Below are 17,454 nucleotides of genomic sequence, written 5' to 3'. Positions count from 1 at the left end.
ATCTGTACATGCAGACGTACTGGTATTTCAATGCATATATGCCTTTTTCCAGGTGAGAACTGCAACAAAAGCAACCAATAAAATTCCAGTCAGGCACTTTGCAGCCTGTGCATACAACAGATAATTACAAATACACACAAAGCTGGCATCTAGGTAAAACTACTGCAGTCTAATACAAAGGTCCAACAATAAATCCTTCCTTTATGAAAGCTAGAATGAAAAAGCAACAAGCAACAACCTGAAAGACACTAAAACAGTCTGTAACACCGAGGAGAACTGCAGGGTTTAGTGATAATTCTTCTCCATGTGATCTCTCTGACATTACGAATGTTTACTGGTAAAATAAAAACACTGATGAGGACTGCACCCTGAGGAAAACAAAAACTGTGGGCTAGTGTTATGAGGTATTAAAACCACAGAGGGGAGCAGCTTTATGAGATGGAGTTAAGACACAGTGATATGTGTCTATGATATGTGATATATGTTTGATGTCAGCAGCACAATAAAAGACGCAAAGATAAAGTGCAGTGTGGACTGGTCTTCATATTAAGGATCATGACTTTCCATTAGTTTTCATTTGGTGTATGCACTACAGAAAAGTAAAAGAACAAGAATACCACCCTTGGCTGAAGTTAAAAGAAAGTTTTTCTTATTTTCCTGAACAGTGATGTGTGCTGCTGTTTTCCCTCCACAGCCGCTCTCACTAACGATGAATCGATGAGGACGCGTCTGCTTCGGCTCGAGCTCGGTGTCGTTTTGAATTTCACAGACAACCCATCTGTCTGTCTCTCTGTCTGTCTGCCTGCAGAGCTTGTTATTTTGTTTTGAAGTGAAGTTTGGTCAGTGATGTATCATCTCTCAGAGTGGGGTTATATTATTCTTCACTGACCCAAGACAAAGATAACAAGACTGTGGAGCACAGGGCTGATAACTGAGAGAGGGAAGGAGGAGGAGGGAGAGGCCGTGAGAAACAAGAACAATATCATTTAATCCGTAGTTTTCTTTCTTTGTTATCTTGCTTGTGCTGTTTTCCTGTTGTCTCTTGAATTATTTAATCTCACACTGAGGCTGTCTGTCTGCCTTCATGTTTTGCTGCATTAAACAGAAACACTGATGGTCACACATGTCCAAAGAGTTTGTGTGCATTAAACCACAACTTGTTTCAGGTTAAAATCAGAGGTTACAGGTTGAGGCATCATGACAGTTCACTGTACCTTGGCCAACAGTGGTGCTTTTAGATAACTGTGTCACCTTTATGTTTGCAGAAAACCAAACAACATAGTGATCAGAAAACTGAAACGACTGCTTAATATAAACTAGTTTGACCTGCTTTTCATAGCTGCAACAACAGTTAGCATCTTTCTCTTGGCCAAAAGATTTGACAGCCTGAACAATGATGACAAGAGCATGAATGCACTCTGTGGGCAGTGCTAACTCTTCATCCTCTCATGTTGGACTGAAGGCAGACTGGACGCTACGGTGACTCACTTTTGCAAAGTGGTGTTATGAGATGGGACGGGCCGGGGCTAGCTGGTTAGCATGCTAACTTCAGCAGAGAAGAAGAGAGGCAATAAATTACTCATACAGTATGCAGACATATGCTTTGTGCTGCACTAGGAGACTTTAGATGTACCTCTGATCTACAGCCATGCTGCCAGCTCTGTGAGGCTGTGTTTTGGCACAGTGGTATTTGGAGCTAAATGCTAAAGTCACCATGGAAATATTCTTGTAATGACAATGCTATCCTGCTGATGTTAAGCAGGTGTAATGTTTGCTATGTTCACCATATGAGCTTAGCATGTTGGCATGACAATACCTGCTAATTAAGACTACTACAGCTGAGGCTGATGGGAACTTTCGGGTCAAAACTTAAACTATCACCTTAAGCCTTTTTCCATCTTGTGCACATCTGACAGAACAGACGCGCTTCTATTTTAGTCAGTACAGCTGTTACAGCTCCCCCCCCCAAGAAATACACTCAATACTGTGCCTGAGCACATCCTGTGGAGACAGACGGCTAAAATTGCTGCTGTCGCCCTGATGACATCCTTCTTTCACTATGCAGCTTGTGTAGACAGTTTTCATGACCAGATAATTGGGTTAAATTGATGATTTGATCTTGAGAAAGAGCAGAGTAAAATCATATGATAGGCAGGATGAACAAACTTCCCCTGTCTCTCTCCATTTAGTTTCCTCCCATGATGGCAGGAAAGCTAAAAATAATCTTGGAAAATGTAAACCCCACCACACACACACACACACACACACACAGCCCTGTAGTTGAATCCGTCAAACCCACCCTGCCCTCAGAAAATGTGCGCAACCAAAACTGTGACACACTGTCATTGAAACATCTTTCCATTTTGCTGCATAATTGGAGGAAGCTGTGGGCCGAGGGAGAGGGAGCGAGAAAGAAAGGGAGGGTATTAGTGAATTATGGCAGACAATTGGATTGCCTTTTTCTTTTTATAATGGTGCTGAGCCCAATAAAGAAACCTAATGGATATGTTCAGTGGAACACTGTGCTAATGTAATAGCCTGATCTCTGTCCCACTTACAGCTCATGAGTCTGAGGGAATGCTGATTATTTGATAATTAACTGGAAATAAATATGAATGGGAAAACCATTCTGAAGAAAAATAATCTCTGCTGATAAAATCAAGAGATTTCAACAATAATACAATAGATGAGAAACAAAAAATACTACCTAAATGTAACTTTACTGTAGACTGTAGTTGTCAGTTTACTGTGATCGTGCAATTATGTGAAAGCTCCAATAACAGACTATAAACTGCAGCGTAACACAAACACACACAAACACTCCAGACAATTGCAAAGTAGATAATTACCATATCACTACGCACAGCGGCTGCAAATGTATCAACGCTGCTCTACACCAACATATCAACACAAGGGAGGCTACGTCGACTAGCATGGAGCAAATATCAAGAAAAGCACAGCAGCTCATCACTGACCTACAGTCATTTGCATTTATAGGATTAATCATTCATCAGCGGCACGGCGGCCGAAAGATTAGTGGGTGCACAATCACATTGCTTTAGAGAAACTTGTACTCACCCATGAGAAGTCCACCCTGTGGGCTCTGAGCTCAGCAAAGTCATCAACAATCCACCTCAAGTCCAAAATCCTGGCTCTCCTGGGAGTAAAGTCAATCCGCTGAGTCTTTCTTGTCCCATGTTGCTCCTTAAAGACGTTTTTATCAACTTGTGAATAATCCCTCCGCGGTGTAGCAGGTGTCCGAGTCCGGCTTCATGGGCAGCGGCAGGGAAATCTCCTCCTGGAAAGCTGGAGTCTGCGGCCGGGCCGATGGAGCTTCGCCTCCGGAGCTAGGTGGCAATGTCGAGCTAACGTTAGCCCCCGGCTGCACGTTAACATTGCTAACGTTAGCGTCCGATGAAGAGATACAAAACAGATAAAAAAAACTGAACAGCTCTACTTTCGTTAGTTTAGTAGTACACTTATCCTGTTCTCTCTCTCCCTCGCGCTTTCTGTTTTCGCTTGCTAAATATTATTTAGCCCGTGCTGCTAACTCTTTGGCGGTTAGCTTAACGGCTTCTCGCTAACAGGCGCAACTGCTGAGAGAAAATTGACGTCACGGGGTCAGCGAGGTCAAAGCTTGACATTGGTCGGCCATTTTGCATTACGTTCGGGAAAACACTGTGCGACAAACCCTAATAATACGTTCTTGAAACTCCTGTAAATATCATTAAAGGGAAATATTATAACTTACTTTGAACGTAAGAATAAAAATGTATGCAATATTGTTAACCTTTTTTTATTAGGTAAATATTATATTCATGAAGCAAAATTTTGCTTCATCTTTGAAGTTGTTTCTAACTGAATTTGAATATTACATTGAGTTTCTCAAACACGTAACAAAAAAGATATGCTAGTCAATTTAAACTTATTCAGAAATAGTTGTCTGAAGAAGTCTGTCACTATTTTTATTTTTCTTGTATGACATCCTGGTTTGACTGACTGTATGTTCTTTTGGGAAGAAAGCAACCACGTTAAATAGGTCCTATTGGTGAAGATGGTAGAAGATGAAGATGGTGGTAGAAATAATTTTTTTTTTTTTTTTTGATGAAGTATGTAGTTATAAGAACGAATAAAGATACATGAAAAGAGGGTATGAGCTCACACAAAAAGGTGGAAGGTGGTATATATACCTATCACAAGTGTATGTAGTATAAAGACATTTAGACGTGAAGTGAAATCCTAGATATATCACAGGACCCATTGCAAACCTTTCCTCAATGGGACGAGAAGCTCCCGGGCACCGGTGTGCTGCTCCGATTGCACCCCTGATATTTACGCCACTGGTGACATCCCAGGAGAAATGGGCTGACTTGCAAAAGCAATATCATTCCAGCCACAAATAAATCACTGAAACCTGAAAGCTATCAGAGTTAGCAGTTTGCCAGGAGAAATGATTATGGGATTAATGTTTGGGGTGGGGTGGGAGAGTGAGTGTGTTTTTGCACCATCAGTCACTGAGGCGATTAAAGTAATACAAAACCTACAACAAGAAGTGACAAGAGGAGGAAATTAGAAAGCTCTGGGCAGCAGACGTCCACGCTGAAGTTATTTAGAGGAGACGATGGAGGCTGGAATGAGCAGCCTCTGGTCCACCTGGTGCTCCTGTCGTCTCAGCTGCAGATGGCTCGCTGCCTCGCACCGATTATAAAAACTGCTGAAAATGTAATGTTGAAGTTTAGATGAGAAACCCTTCATGCCTTCTGGTCAAAATAATGAGATTTGTGAAGTTTGGTGACTTCTGTGAGAGTTCATTTTGATTTCTTTGCACTGTATGACAGGATTTCAACAGGGAGTTTTTGAAAGTCTTCAAATGCACAGTAACAAAATGTTTAAATACACATTAGTATCAACAATTTTCAGTTTTCATAAGGTCTGTGTTGGACGTGGGCATGGCAACTGCTGATCATGCTTCTCCTGATGTTTTACATGTAAACACATGAAGCTTCAGCTTTTTCAGCCAAGTCTGAAGAAAGGGGAAATCAATAGAGGGCTGTCAGGCAGCATTAAGGGCAGCTGTAATTTTATCTCTAATTTTGGATGAAAAACAGGAAACAAACACCTGCTTGTTAAGGTTTGAAAAAAAAAACAAAAACAGGGCACTTTTCTTCTCTTTGACAGTCTTCAAACATGTATTCAACTTTGTTTTGAACTCATCACCACAGACACACAGACATGTTTTCCTCCAAATATAGAAACCTTTTTATTTTACAATTTTCAGCAAAAATATCATACAATTCCAGTTTAATTGTACAGTTTGTTAAATATCTAAATACACTTTTACAGCTGCAATGTCAGTAGAAAAAAATATCGGATATTTTTTCATGAGATACAAAATGTACACACTTCCCTACACATCAAAATTCACACACATGTACACAACATTGTGTGACTGGCCAACTCTGGCCGTTGGACATTAAAAACCTTTGCTGTTATAAAATAAGATTTCGTTACATTGCTCGGCAAATTTCAGCCTGACCATAACACGATGGGGGCAAAAAGAATCACCACTTAAAAAATGTATTTGGATATCACAATGAAATGCGACATTTACAATTGTCTCGTCCCAGTCACTGTGGAAAAGTATTGTGAATACCCTGTTACATGGGTATCCAGGAGATTTTCATGTAGAGGGCACACAGTAAGAATAATGCTTTTAATACTTTACCACAGTGGGAAAAGCTGGGAGAGAGCAAATGTAAACTGTCACCAACAAAAACTCTGCTGTCAACTGAAGTTACAGTTTGATGTAATAACATTATTTACCTGTACAATGGAAAACTTACAATGTGATCTGATGAGGAAAAAGAAACAAAACAAAATCCTTTCACAAACTTATGAAATTCAATTAAAACTTTACTTCAAGGGGATTCATGTAGCAACATTTTGGGCATTTCCCCAGAGAGATTATTTAAGTTCTATTTCTGCGATGAAACTTTTTTTTTCTCTCTGTTCTAAAGCTCAAATGAATGGTCCTGTAAATAACTGAAAAGATCATAGACCTCACCATCATCTAGTCCCACAGAACAGTTCATTATCACCATCTTCTGCTCTTGTCAATTCAAACAGATTGGAGTTGTAGTTTTTTCTTGATGGGACTGAACAACAACCAGAGTCTGTAGACAAGGCGGTCAAATCATCCAAAAGACATGAGTACTGACTGTGAACCAATGTAGGTACTCTGTGTAAGATACTTCTGAATGAGCTAGTACTTCATGGCATCAAGTGGCCGCTCGAAGGCAGAAGAACCCAACAACATGCAAACACGAAGCAACATTTGATTTGGAGCCATTTCTGTGTCCAATATCGATTCTTCTTTAAAATGTGTTTCCGTCTCCACCAACTCCTGATAAAAATATCTCACTTTTTAGCTGTTACATGTTTCACCAGTCAGTCACTGATCTAACTAGTTACTAGTTAATACAATATTGTTCAGTTAGTCATCTTCTAGCCCTTGAATTTACTCCTCTGTGGCTCTTAATAAGTTTGATTCAGATGCTCTAGTCAACAAGTTGTTACCCTGAAACACTGTGGTTTTGTGGTTGTGTTGCACTGTGACATGACTCAGCTGACTCAGGGTAAACCAGATGTTCTGCAGGAGATGTGGGAGAATAAAAAGCAATAAGAGACCTTTATAATCTCTCCCTCTCTGTCTTTATCTTATTTCAGCCCAAAATGTTGCCTTGTGTATCCACCCCTCTACACAACTTTGTCCACAAGTACAGTGTGCGTATTAACAGTCCTTCACAATAAAGTCAGATGATTCAATGGCTGTGGATGTACTACTTCATTTTCAAACAGCTTTACTGTGACTATGTGTTGAAGGGAAGAAGACATGTAGGAGGTGTAACTGTAAGGAATCAGGGTGTGAAAAGGTCAGATGTGTGTTCAGTTTGGTCCTGTGGTGGAAACTTGGCTACAGCAGTGACTCAGTGGTCTGAGGCAGCAATTCCCCATCACCTCTTAACAATGTGACAATGTACAAGCTGTCCAGGCGTGTAGCTTGAAGGTCAGGGAGAAAAAAGACACAGGAGAAACCCTGGACTAAACTAACTGGAGTGCAAAGTCAGGGTTTTGTTCCAGTCTACAACAAGTGACTGCACAGAACAAAATGGTGACAGATAGTGATGGTTTTCAAACAGCAACAAAATAAATGAGGTGTGTCATTTGATAGCCAAATCCTAGATAATAGACAGCCTGATGCGGCTGCCAGATTCATCATAAAGTCTATAAAACACAGGGGGAAAAGTTCTGCATATACTGGTAACTGCCTTTTTGTTTCACCATGTGACTTTGGTTTTCAATTAAAACTTCTGATGTCTCCTCTGAAGCAGATGAAAAATCTAATGGCAAAGTAAAGTGGACACTTGATTGACGTATCTCAAGGATATCATGACGTAGCAATTAGCAAATGTAACACTGGTTGAGTCAGTTTCCAAGTCCATGAGAAAGACGTCTGCCAGCTTTTAATCTAATGGACCCATCTGACTGTCACAAGTCCAGATCAATTTGTTCACTGTGGCTGACCCACTGGGTTAAAACATTGATTGTCCAACCTCCTTGGTGTTGTGTTGTGGTGAGTTTAAGTACCAAATAGAAATCCACTCGACCGATGTGAACCAGGGTGAACAAGCATTGGAAATTATCCTGTTTAATAATACATTTTTATACTTTTTCAATAGTTTGAACCTTGGATTTTTTCAGCGTTGAATAATCTAAAGGCAGCAGCACTGAATTTTGAGTCTTAAGGTTTAATTATTATTTGAGATGTCCTCCTACTCACTGTTAGAAAATAAAATAAAATAAAAAAATAGAAACATCACCACAGCTACTGCTGTAGAACAACTCTCAATGACTGGCATGTTTGTGAACAATTCATGTTTACGACACAAACTCTTTCACTATTTGATAGAGAAGAATGTGATCAAATCTGGAATCCAGATGTTTCCTGTTGGTACAGGTTTCTGGTTTCAATCTGAACACACAAAGTTACTAAATGTGACTTTTTGCAGATGGATGTGTGAAAGCTAGCCCTCTCTGTGACTAAAAAATACCTTTTCTAAGGTATGTTAGAGGATGTGACTTTTTGTTTTGGTCTACAACTGACTGTTAAAATCTAGCACAGCACAATACCTGGACCTAATGGATAAAATGGCAAATACTGTACATAGCTCCACTTCACAAAAATCGGATTAGGGAGTGGGTGCAGGCGACAGACCAGAACATCACGTTGAACAGGAATACAAACAAAATCATTGTCAGCTGAACCACGGGATCCAAACAACAGACGAAAGAACAAAAAGGTGACGAAGAACAACTGTTCCCTTTCCCATAAAAAGACTTTGGATTGAACAGGTGGGAAAAAACAACACACAGCATCATGTCATGATTAAAATATAACAAAGGTCTTCTCAGGGCTGTGGTTAAGTTTTCAAGGCAGGAGAAAACATGGTGGAAAACAAAAGTCTCTTTAGCTCTATTCACAGCCAGCAGTTACATGTGTGTTCGTTTAGAAAGCCATAGAGTCACAGAGCCAGTGGTGCCTTCAATGTCCTGCACCAGAGTCCACCTCAGTTCATGTTCAGTCCCAAAGGAGATTCCAGTTTTTAAGAAAAATCTCTTCCTGAACTGAGTGAATTGTTCCCTATGCTCCTCTGGACATTTTGGACCCCACACATACACACACACACACACACAAACACACACACACTTCCTGCGAAAACACACACCAACATCTAGTCCTCTTCCAACAAGGCACTAAGATTTCATTCAAGTTTATCATTACACAAGTGCTTTATGCATTTAAACCCCCACATTTGTCTCAATCCCAGAGCTACCTTGGCGAGCCTATCCCCAGCTATTCCCCCATCCGTCTCTCCTCCTGCTCTCACCGTACGCTAAAGTGATGTGTCAGCTCGGCAGCCGGCCAATCGGGCGGGCCCTGCTGTGAATCAGCTGTCCTGCCAGTCACATAGCCAGTCATCCGGCCGGGCGGGCGTCGGTTTGTGGTCCCGCCTGCTGCTTCGCACCGTGACGTGACCCCACGCTCGGCCGTCTGTGACGAGGTCGTTCCGGCAGCTGATCGGGGAGCAGCGAGGCGCACTCAGAGAGCAGGCGGAGGCTCGGAGAGGTGTGACAGCGGCTGCCGCCCCCACCATCACCACCATAACAACAAACAAGCCCTTAGCCAGTAATGGTTGGCCTGCACAAACCAAGGCGTTACACAGATAGATAGATAGATAGATAGATAGATAGATAGATAGATAGATCGCCTCTGAGGAATAAAGGAGAGAAAGGGGGTGAGGAGGGGGTGCAACAGGCTGCCGTCTCTTCCCCTCACATTTCCTTTGTCATCTTCCACCTGCTACATTCAAAGCAGCTCTGCCCACATCGCCCACAGACAGGAGGAGAGCAAACCAGGAGAAACTACGGGCCACGGGGAGAGGAGGGGGGGACATGAGGGAGGAATGAGGGAGGGAACAGAGGGTGGATAAGGGTTGTAAAGGAGAATCAATTCACCAGGTGATTTTCAGAGTGGTTCTGCCTGGCTTCACCCAGGTGTCAGGATGACTTTGGCTCAGCATGAGCCCCCACCCCACCCCCCACCCCCCGGGGAGGTTGTCAGAGCTGGAGAGACATAAGGGGATTTGAGAGGGAGAATGGAGAAGGTGGGCAAAGGTGCAGTCATGCAGGCAGATAGAGACGGACGTGCGGGCAGAGGCAGATCAGGAGAGACAGGAGGGGGAAGAGATGGAGACAGAGGATAAAGGTGGATAGACAGAGGCGAAATAAAGGAAAAAACAGTTTGAGGGAACAGTGCAGGGAAAGAAAGGCAACGGATAAAGGCAGAGAAAATCTGAAACAGACAAAAGAAAAGAGTATAGAGAGGAGAGGAATGTCAGATAACCAATCGACAGCAAAATCAGGAAGTAGACAGACCCACTGCCACAGCACCGCCGTGACAGAACAAATACTTCTCACACACAGTCACCTTAAAACACAAACACATCAATCAGAGCTCAACTCAGTCTTTCCTCTAAATGATGTGTTTAACCAACTTCCCCCCACGGTATCCCATCCTGCCTCACTCTGAGCACTCCAAAGAGAAACAGCTGTCACCTTAGCGCCAGGTAAACGGGGAACCAGAGTAAATGTAAAACCCCATTTCACAGCAGCAGCAGCAGCAGATCCACGTCTGCGTGCGTCTCGAGTCCTTTCTCTCGGACGCCAGGGGGGGCCTCAGTTGGCGCCCTGGTTGAAGTGCTCCAGCACGGTGGCGTTGGTTCTCTCAAACAGCCACTGCTGGCTGGGGGAGGAGGGGTCGCACGTGTTCATGAAGACTCGCCGCTCGTTGGGGCTGCTGTCGATGCAGCTGTTACTGACGGGGTGATACAGACTCTTATCCTGGAGGACGAGGAGAGGGAGAAACAGGAAGAACGGTCACTTTAAAAAGAAATTTTAGCTCATTTCCTACAAAATAAGGTTTTTATTCCATTGCAGTATCATCCTGTGGTGCCTTCAGGGACCACTGGAACAATTTGGTGATGCATTCAGTGACATTCTGATAAGAAATCTATGTTTTTTATATTAATTATACTTGTTACACATATTGTAGTAATTATCACACATTATCAAAGTTAAAAGTGTTGATAAATTCTTATAAGAAATAAAAATAATAATAAAAATTTCTTGTCACATTAAATTTTGTTGCATCACTTCTGTCTTTGGCTTTTTGCTTCCAACAGTTCACTGTTACAAACAAGCTTGTTTGTGACAACATCAAATCCCACAAATATTACAAAAATACAAATGCAGCCTCCTGTATGTCGTGTTTTTGTAATAACCGAGCATAACAGCAGCATAATGAGGTCCTATAAACATCCATCAGCTTCAGGCTAGATTGTGTATAAACTGGAGAATGATTAAGTAGCCTTGAAGCCATTATGTTGAAGCAATTATATTTGTTGTTTTGTACGAAAGGCGGAAGGAAGGAGGGGAATGTTCAGAAGAGAGTCTGACACACGGAGATGTTACATCTGCAGTTTGGGCTTTGACACCAGAGTCCACTTTCCCCTCCCTCACCTTCCTGTAGCGCCACAGCTGGTTCCCCTTCATGCCGTGACAGTCGTACAGGGTGACGGGGCTGCTGTGGGAGATGGCATCGAAGCAAACTTTTTTGGTGTGCATGGGGTCTCCCACCCGGATGTCCTCTCTCCAGCCGAATGTAAACACCTGCAGGGAACACGTCACATTTATTTTCCTATTTAGCGAAGGAAAAAGGATTAGTGAGGGGGCTGATCAGTGAATGACCACTAAATGACACTGTCTCCATCCAGCTGTGAAGAACAAGTTTGTCTATTAGTGTGTTTTTAAAATAAATAGTAAAAATCTTGAGGCAGGAGAAAATGTTCTCCCTCAAGTTGCCCTTTTTAACTATTGATACATTCATTTTATCTCGCTTCTTCCCCTCAGACTCTGGATTTGACCCTTCCACTCCGTTCCCCGGGCCAGGCGTAATTAAAGCTCTTTCAAACCGTTTTCCTTTTCTAAACTTGTTGAAAAAGTTGAAATATTTCAGAAAATGTCAAGGTTCCTCTGACTTGGAAAACTATTTCTGAGTGTTGTGGCCTTTACACTTATTGGCTCTGTATTGTTTTGGTCACACAGCCTATTAAAAATAATCCATTAAATGTATCTGTGGAGGTTTCTCTCTCAGGGAGTTCATCTAAGGATCATAAGCCAGTCGAGTTCCTGTGGAAAAGAACACATTTTCTATTTTCTGAGCAAAACAAGCAGAGCCACTCATGGCACTGTATTATAACAGAACATAGCAGGCACAATACTTTGATTCTTAGTGACTACATAAAGATGAAACATGGTTAAACCTGCAATAACTATCTTTTATGGCTACTTTAGGACAGCAGCAACACATTGTGAACCCAACACCAACATTTTATCAACTTAAGTGGACATGACAGTAGCTTATTCCCATCATCACTCATTTGGAGTCGTGTTTCTGTCCATCTGGTGAATCTAAGCGCAGTCTCTCTCTTTTTTTTAGCTGTTTTTAGTCTCTGTCAACTCTTTAGAAAAATATCTGGCTCTTTAGTTGTTAAATGCTGCACTGTGTTCACCAGCTGGTCTCTAACTGCCTGTCTGCTGTTTGCTGCTGAGCAGGCAGTGGACAGAGGCTTTTTACAGCTTTTTAGCTGCAAACAGCATCAGACCCTGAGCTGGAGTTGTTCTGTCAGACTTGGATGAAGTCGTTGTTCAGTGTCAGTGTGTACAACTGTCTGGTGTTGTGGAGTTTTGATGATTTGTTTACGTGAAGACACAACACACACTCATTCTTTATGAGTCTGTATCTATTTTGATGATAAACCAAGGTCATATCAACACTAAGTGAGGATCCATGCTTGAGCACTGAGTTTGTATACATGAATAATATGCTACAATATATAATAGATCATAATACATGTTGTACTGTACTGTGTGTGCTGTCACTGCTCAGTATCTTAGACTGAAGCTTTGTTGTCTGATCATCTGTATCTGACCATGATGACTCGCCACGATCGGGACGGACTCTGATGGATGATGTCCTTAATGCTCGTCCCTTTTATCTAATTGTTTGTTCCATATCTGTTGATCTCAAAACTGCATCTAAAATTCTAAAATCTAAAAAGGCTCTGTCACTTCTGCAGCTGTTATCTGACAATAAAAAACATCTGAATCTTGACCATCAGTGACGTCCAAGTAGCCATCACTTGTCCGACTCGCAAAGACTTTCTGATCGCGCTCCTCTGCTCCACTTGTACCAAATCAAAAAGCCCTGACAAGGACAGCTGCCAGAGGGCCTCCTGTGATTTGCAGCGAATCCATTTCTCGCTGGCGCTGAATACAGATTGCAGCTGTGACACAGATTAAACTACAATGCATCTTCAGATTAAAGCAATTAAACTGTCAGAGCTCTGAGGTGCAGTATTTCAGCTGCAGAAACAAAAGGGGACATTCAATCCATTAAGGCTGTGTTATGAGCTCGGCTTTAAGATCCTCGGCGTGACGCGTGAGAACAAACAGACTGCTTAAGAACAATGCAAAGATAATGAAGCTGTGCCTTGTTTGTGCGTCTGTGGAAGTTCATTTGACATTTATGTGCGTTTAACAGAAGAAATACAATTACTAAGGAGACAGTCTCTTCTTGGAGTCCCCTCAGGGCCAGAAGAGTCCTCTGAGAGTTTGCTCGTATCCTCTCAGGTATTAGATGTATTACTGCACAGACCTGAGACAAGTGGAAAAAGAACAGGACCCCCTGCAACCTGATTAGACCAAACATTATTTGGACACAGGTCAGGTCTGCTACTAGGAGCCAGGTGAACCTGTGAAGACCCAAATGCTAATACATCTATTACTGCCCTAGAAATCAAGAAAACCACTTTTATGAAGCCCCCTCAGGGTCAGCTGAGAAAAAACAGAGCTGTGTGTAAATCTGTGCTCTTGCTTTACAAATCTTTGCACCTGGTTTATAAACTCTGCTCTCAGATTCTCACCTGTCCGTGGCTCCAGCTCACCTCGCCCCGGCCCTTCACACAGCTCTCCAGGCGGATGGGGCTCCCGGATACAAAGTGTTTGCTCTCCATACACATGCCGCTGCCCACATTACGGATCTGCAACACAAACACACACGACAGCAAAGCCACATAAACAAGGAGACGAGGGACACTCTGCTGTAGGTCATTATTCATAGAGCAGCAGGTTGAAGTCTGGAACAGCAACTGGAGGTTTTCCATTATTACAGCCAGGTTTTCTTCTACTTTTTGAGTTATTTTAGAAACTGAAACTTCAAATGAAAGCTTTTAATAATTCAAAACTGTGCCTTGAAAATAATCACTAGATAATCTATGTTCTGGGTTTTAAGCTTTTGCTCGCATTTAAAGTAAATGTGAATATTCAGAATCCTAGAAATTAAAGTTTGGTTTGATGTATGACAAATATTTTGTTCTGTGATGACGGACGTTTGGTGTTTTAGTTTGATAAAATGTGATATTTCTGACAGTACCTCTCCCCACGCAGCAGCAGGAGGCTCCACCGGTGGGTAGTGTTTGGGCAGATCCCAGGCCACCTCGCTCATGAACCACTTGAAGCTCTTGCAGCTGAGCCGGTTCCTCAGCTCCTTCTGCGCCGCCATGTCTCCCGCTGACAGGTGGCGGTACTCGGGCCGACGCTGGTAGATGTATTCGGCGTATTCGTCCATCCACACCTCTGCCACACGCTTTAGGTTCTGAAATCAGAGGGAAATGTTCTGATGCTGAAGAGAACTGCAGAGTCGACTGATCGTTCTCTGTGGGTTCATCACGATAAGGAAGTCATGTGATCCATTGGTTATATAAACATATTAAGTGGTGCAGTCAGACGTCAGTTTGACTTCAACATACAGCATCTAATCCGCTCCTTAAAACACATGATGATTGTTCCATCATCCCAGAGTCAAAGTGATGTTTTCCACTGAAGTGAAAAAGTCTGTTGACAGTGTGAGAAGAGAGTATATAGCATTTACACATTAACATACAATACAGCAAAGTCAATCTGTTGTGTTTGTGCTGTCAGACAGTGAAATCCAGCTGAGTCAAGTGGCTTGTTAGCAGATCTTTCTTTTTCCGGACATCATATCTTCACTGAAACAGACTAAGCCATCAGCTGTACTCGCTGCCGTCCTTGATGTTTTGACTGATAGGACATGACAAAATGATCAAAGCTGCTCAGCAGAGACGCAGCCAGTCATCATACAGGACCTGTCATCGCGCCCCAGGAGGCGGCTGATGAAAAAAATAGAAGCAACTCGTCTCTAGTCATGAAAGCAGATACAACACTGAACTAAATTATCTGCTAATACACAGAGAAGTGTTTTTCTGTTTCTTTGTCTTTTCTCTTTTATGACGCTGTGATGGAGCCGAGCCAACTGAGAATCTTTGAACTTTAACTGAATAAAGACAGTGAGTGAAGCTGGTCTACTGATCCCCAGAGCCAAAATGACGAAGGACTACGTCACCCTATACCCCACTGAACATGTGCACAACAATATACTGTAGAACTGTGGATATTCATACCAACACAGAGAAACAAATCTATTGGATCTTCAGTGTGACAGACACAGAATCACTCACAGTAATGGTGGTTATGTCTAAGGGAAGACTTGGTCAGTCTGGGGGCTGTTAGCTGAGCTGTAGCTAACGCTAGCTCAGCTTGTTTTTAGGTTAGGATTCCTTCAGTGTCAATTGTTCAGGAGATTTTCACTTAGAGCTGAATTATCCACACTCACTGAAACAAATGGATCAAGTAACTGAAATCATTCAAACACTGAATAAAGGAGTTTCCTTAGGCTTTTTGCTCAGCTTGTGTCTCTGGCAATGACAAAAATCCTCATCTGGTGTATTTATATATGAAACCTTCTAAGAAGTGTCAGTGTCAGTGCCTGAGACAGGGAGAAAGTAGTCGGCTGACAATGTTTAATGTGTAGCCATCCAGCTGACGGAAAAAACACCGGGAGAATTCTGAAGCGGGTAGTCTTTCTTATTTCACTCCTTTTTAACACCGAGCCACCTGCAGCTTTAAATCCCACACAAAGACCACTTGTGGTGGGGAAAATAATGTGCCAAAGAACTGTGTTAATTGTGTGAAACCTGCAGGTAACAGACAGATTGTTTTCACTTGTTTAACTTCAGATCTTCCCAGGGACACCTGTCTTTATACTGTGTAATTTTCCTGTTAGTGTGGCCTATATACATCACATGATACAAGCAAACTGAGAGCTCTTGTGTTAGATGACAGTGCAATGGGAGCTGATTTTGTGTTTTTGCATTTTTGCTGTTTTTAGGTGAGAAGTCCCTTTAGGTTTCTGAATCTCGACTGCACTTTTTTTGGCTCTTCTTTAATCTTTAAATGTCTTTTTATCCCAGTGCTTACATCGTGTCACAAGTGTTTTCATTAGAGTGCAACAGAGCTGTCGAGTTGGCTGAAAAAGTTTTGGTGTGCATCTGTAATTTGGTACAAGATGCTTTTGCAGAAGACTTAATGGGGGCAGCTATTATCTAGAAAAATGAAAGAATTATGGACACTGACCGTAATGCATTATTTAGTGCACATTTAGGCCACTAAATTATGCATTTAGTGGCATTAATGCATACAGGAAGTAGCATCCACATGACTTCGTCGTGCTGCATCAGTCATTATGAAAGCATCTCATTTCAGAGAAAAACAGCCTAAGTGGGAATAAAAAGATAAGCAGGTGACTGATGCAAACTGTGAGCAACAACAACTGCAGACAGTTTCTTCAACAAGTTCTTTAAGCTCAGAATGTTGCAAACATGAAAGATTTACATCGGAGCAATGGGAAGTCCATCCACCTGAAGTCTTTGAGGTGTAAAGGAAGTGAAAAACAGAGATGCTGTCAGCCTCTGAGGTACGCATGCATGTCTGGGAATACAGATGGTAGCAGCCTTCCAGGAAGGAATAAATACAAATCCTCCTGCCTTTGGAAGTACAGATGTGGTGGGGGAAAAAAAATCCCTCCAGCCACACACTCACACACAGACTCCCTGTAGCATAGCCCAAGCCTGCAGCTAAACCCAGGCTCTGTGCTCTCCAGGGGAAGCAGAGTTCAGTGGCTCTATCTCCCTCCGTGTTGACTGACACACACTGGACTGTCTGGATGTGTCTGGAGGGTCTTTGTTCTCACCATCTGCACCTGCTGAAAGGACTCGCCTACTCTTGTGAAATAATTACAGTAACTGCAAATATATTGTCCTCTGTGCACTCTGTGCCTCTCACCATGAAGTAATTACAGGGATGTGAAACGGTTAGAAAATCAACAGACACAGCGCAGAGGAAAAGAAGGACTTGGGTTTAATTCTCACCTCAGGCAAAGGATTTCTGCACCAGGACCAAAGCTTCTCTTGGTGAACCACGACTAAGACCTTACACTAACCACACTCTTTGTTGACTCCCCTGTCTCCAGCATGTTTAGCATGTCCATCACTTGGGGACTGGTGAAAGACTCAAGTACTCAAGTAGACGTGCACACTTTTGGTGGATTACTTTGCAACATGGATGACATAATCTTCTCTTAAAGCAACATGATGCAGTTGTTACTGTGATCAATAGCTAAATATCTTCTTGTTCCTTCCTGCTCTTTGTTCCTGTGACTCTGAATTTGTTCCCACACTATTTTCAGAAAAAGTCTTTTCTGATGCATTTATGACTTTTTCTAATGTTGTGCTTCTGCTTTTGACGGCAATCTGTTTAAAACATTTTCACATAGCTTTGTGGGGCTTTCTGCACCTTTTGTGAAAACTGTTTTAGATGAGGCCTCTCCACAGCCCAGACCAGACCAGCCCCCAACTG

At 42.3% G+C, this 17,454-nt stretch overlaps 1 protein-coding gene across 1 annotated transcript in view; it reads right to left on the bottom strand.

Annotated features, from left to right (window-relative positions):
* Window positions 1–5,235: 5,235 nt before the first annotated feature.
* Window positions 5,236–17,454, bottom strand: part of LOC108899906 (polypeptide N-acetylgalactosaminyltransferase 10) — a 75,474-nt gene continuing 63,255 nt past the window's right edge. The window contains exons 9-12 of the mRNA XM_018700642.2: window positions 14,114–14,335; window positions 13,605–13,721; window positions 11,140–11,289; window positions 5,236–10,461 (exon numbers count right to left, since the gene is read on the bottom strand). Of these exons, the coding sequence (XP_018556158.1) occupies window positions 10,297–10,461; window positions 11,140–11,289; window positions 13,605–13,721; window positions 14,114–14,335 (654 nt within the window). The 3' untranslated portion in view covers window positions 5,236–10,296. The remainder of the gene's footprint in view (window positions 10,462–11,139; window positions 11,290–13,604; window positions 13,722–14,113; window positions 14,336–17,454) is intronic.

This window comes from Lates calcarifer, linkage group LG20, assembly GCF_001640805.2.
Source record: "Lates calcarifer isolate ASB-BC8 linkage group LG20, TLL_Latcal_v3, whole genome shotgun sequence".
Taxonomy (NCBI): domain Eukaryota; kingdom Metazoa; phylum Chordata; class Actinopteri; family Centropomidae; genus Lates; species Lates calcarifer.
This window is presented reverse-complemented; position numbering and strand designations above follow the sequence as displayed.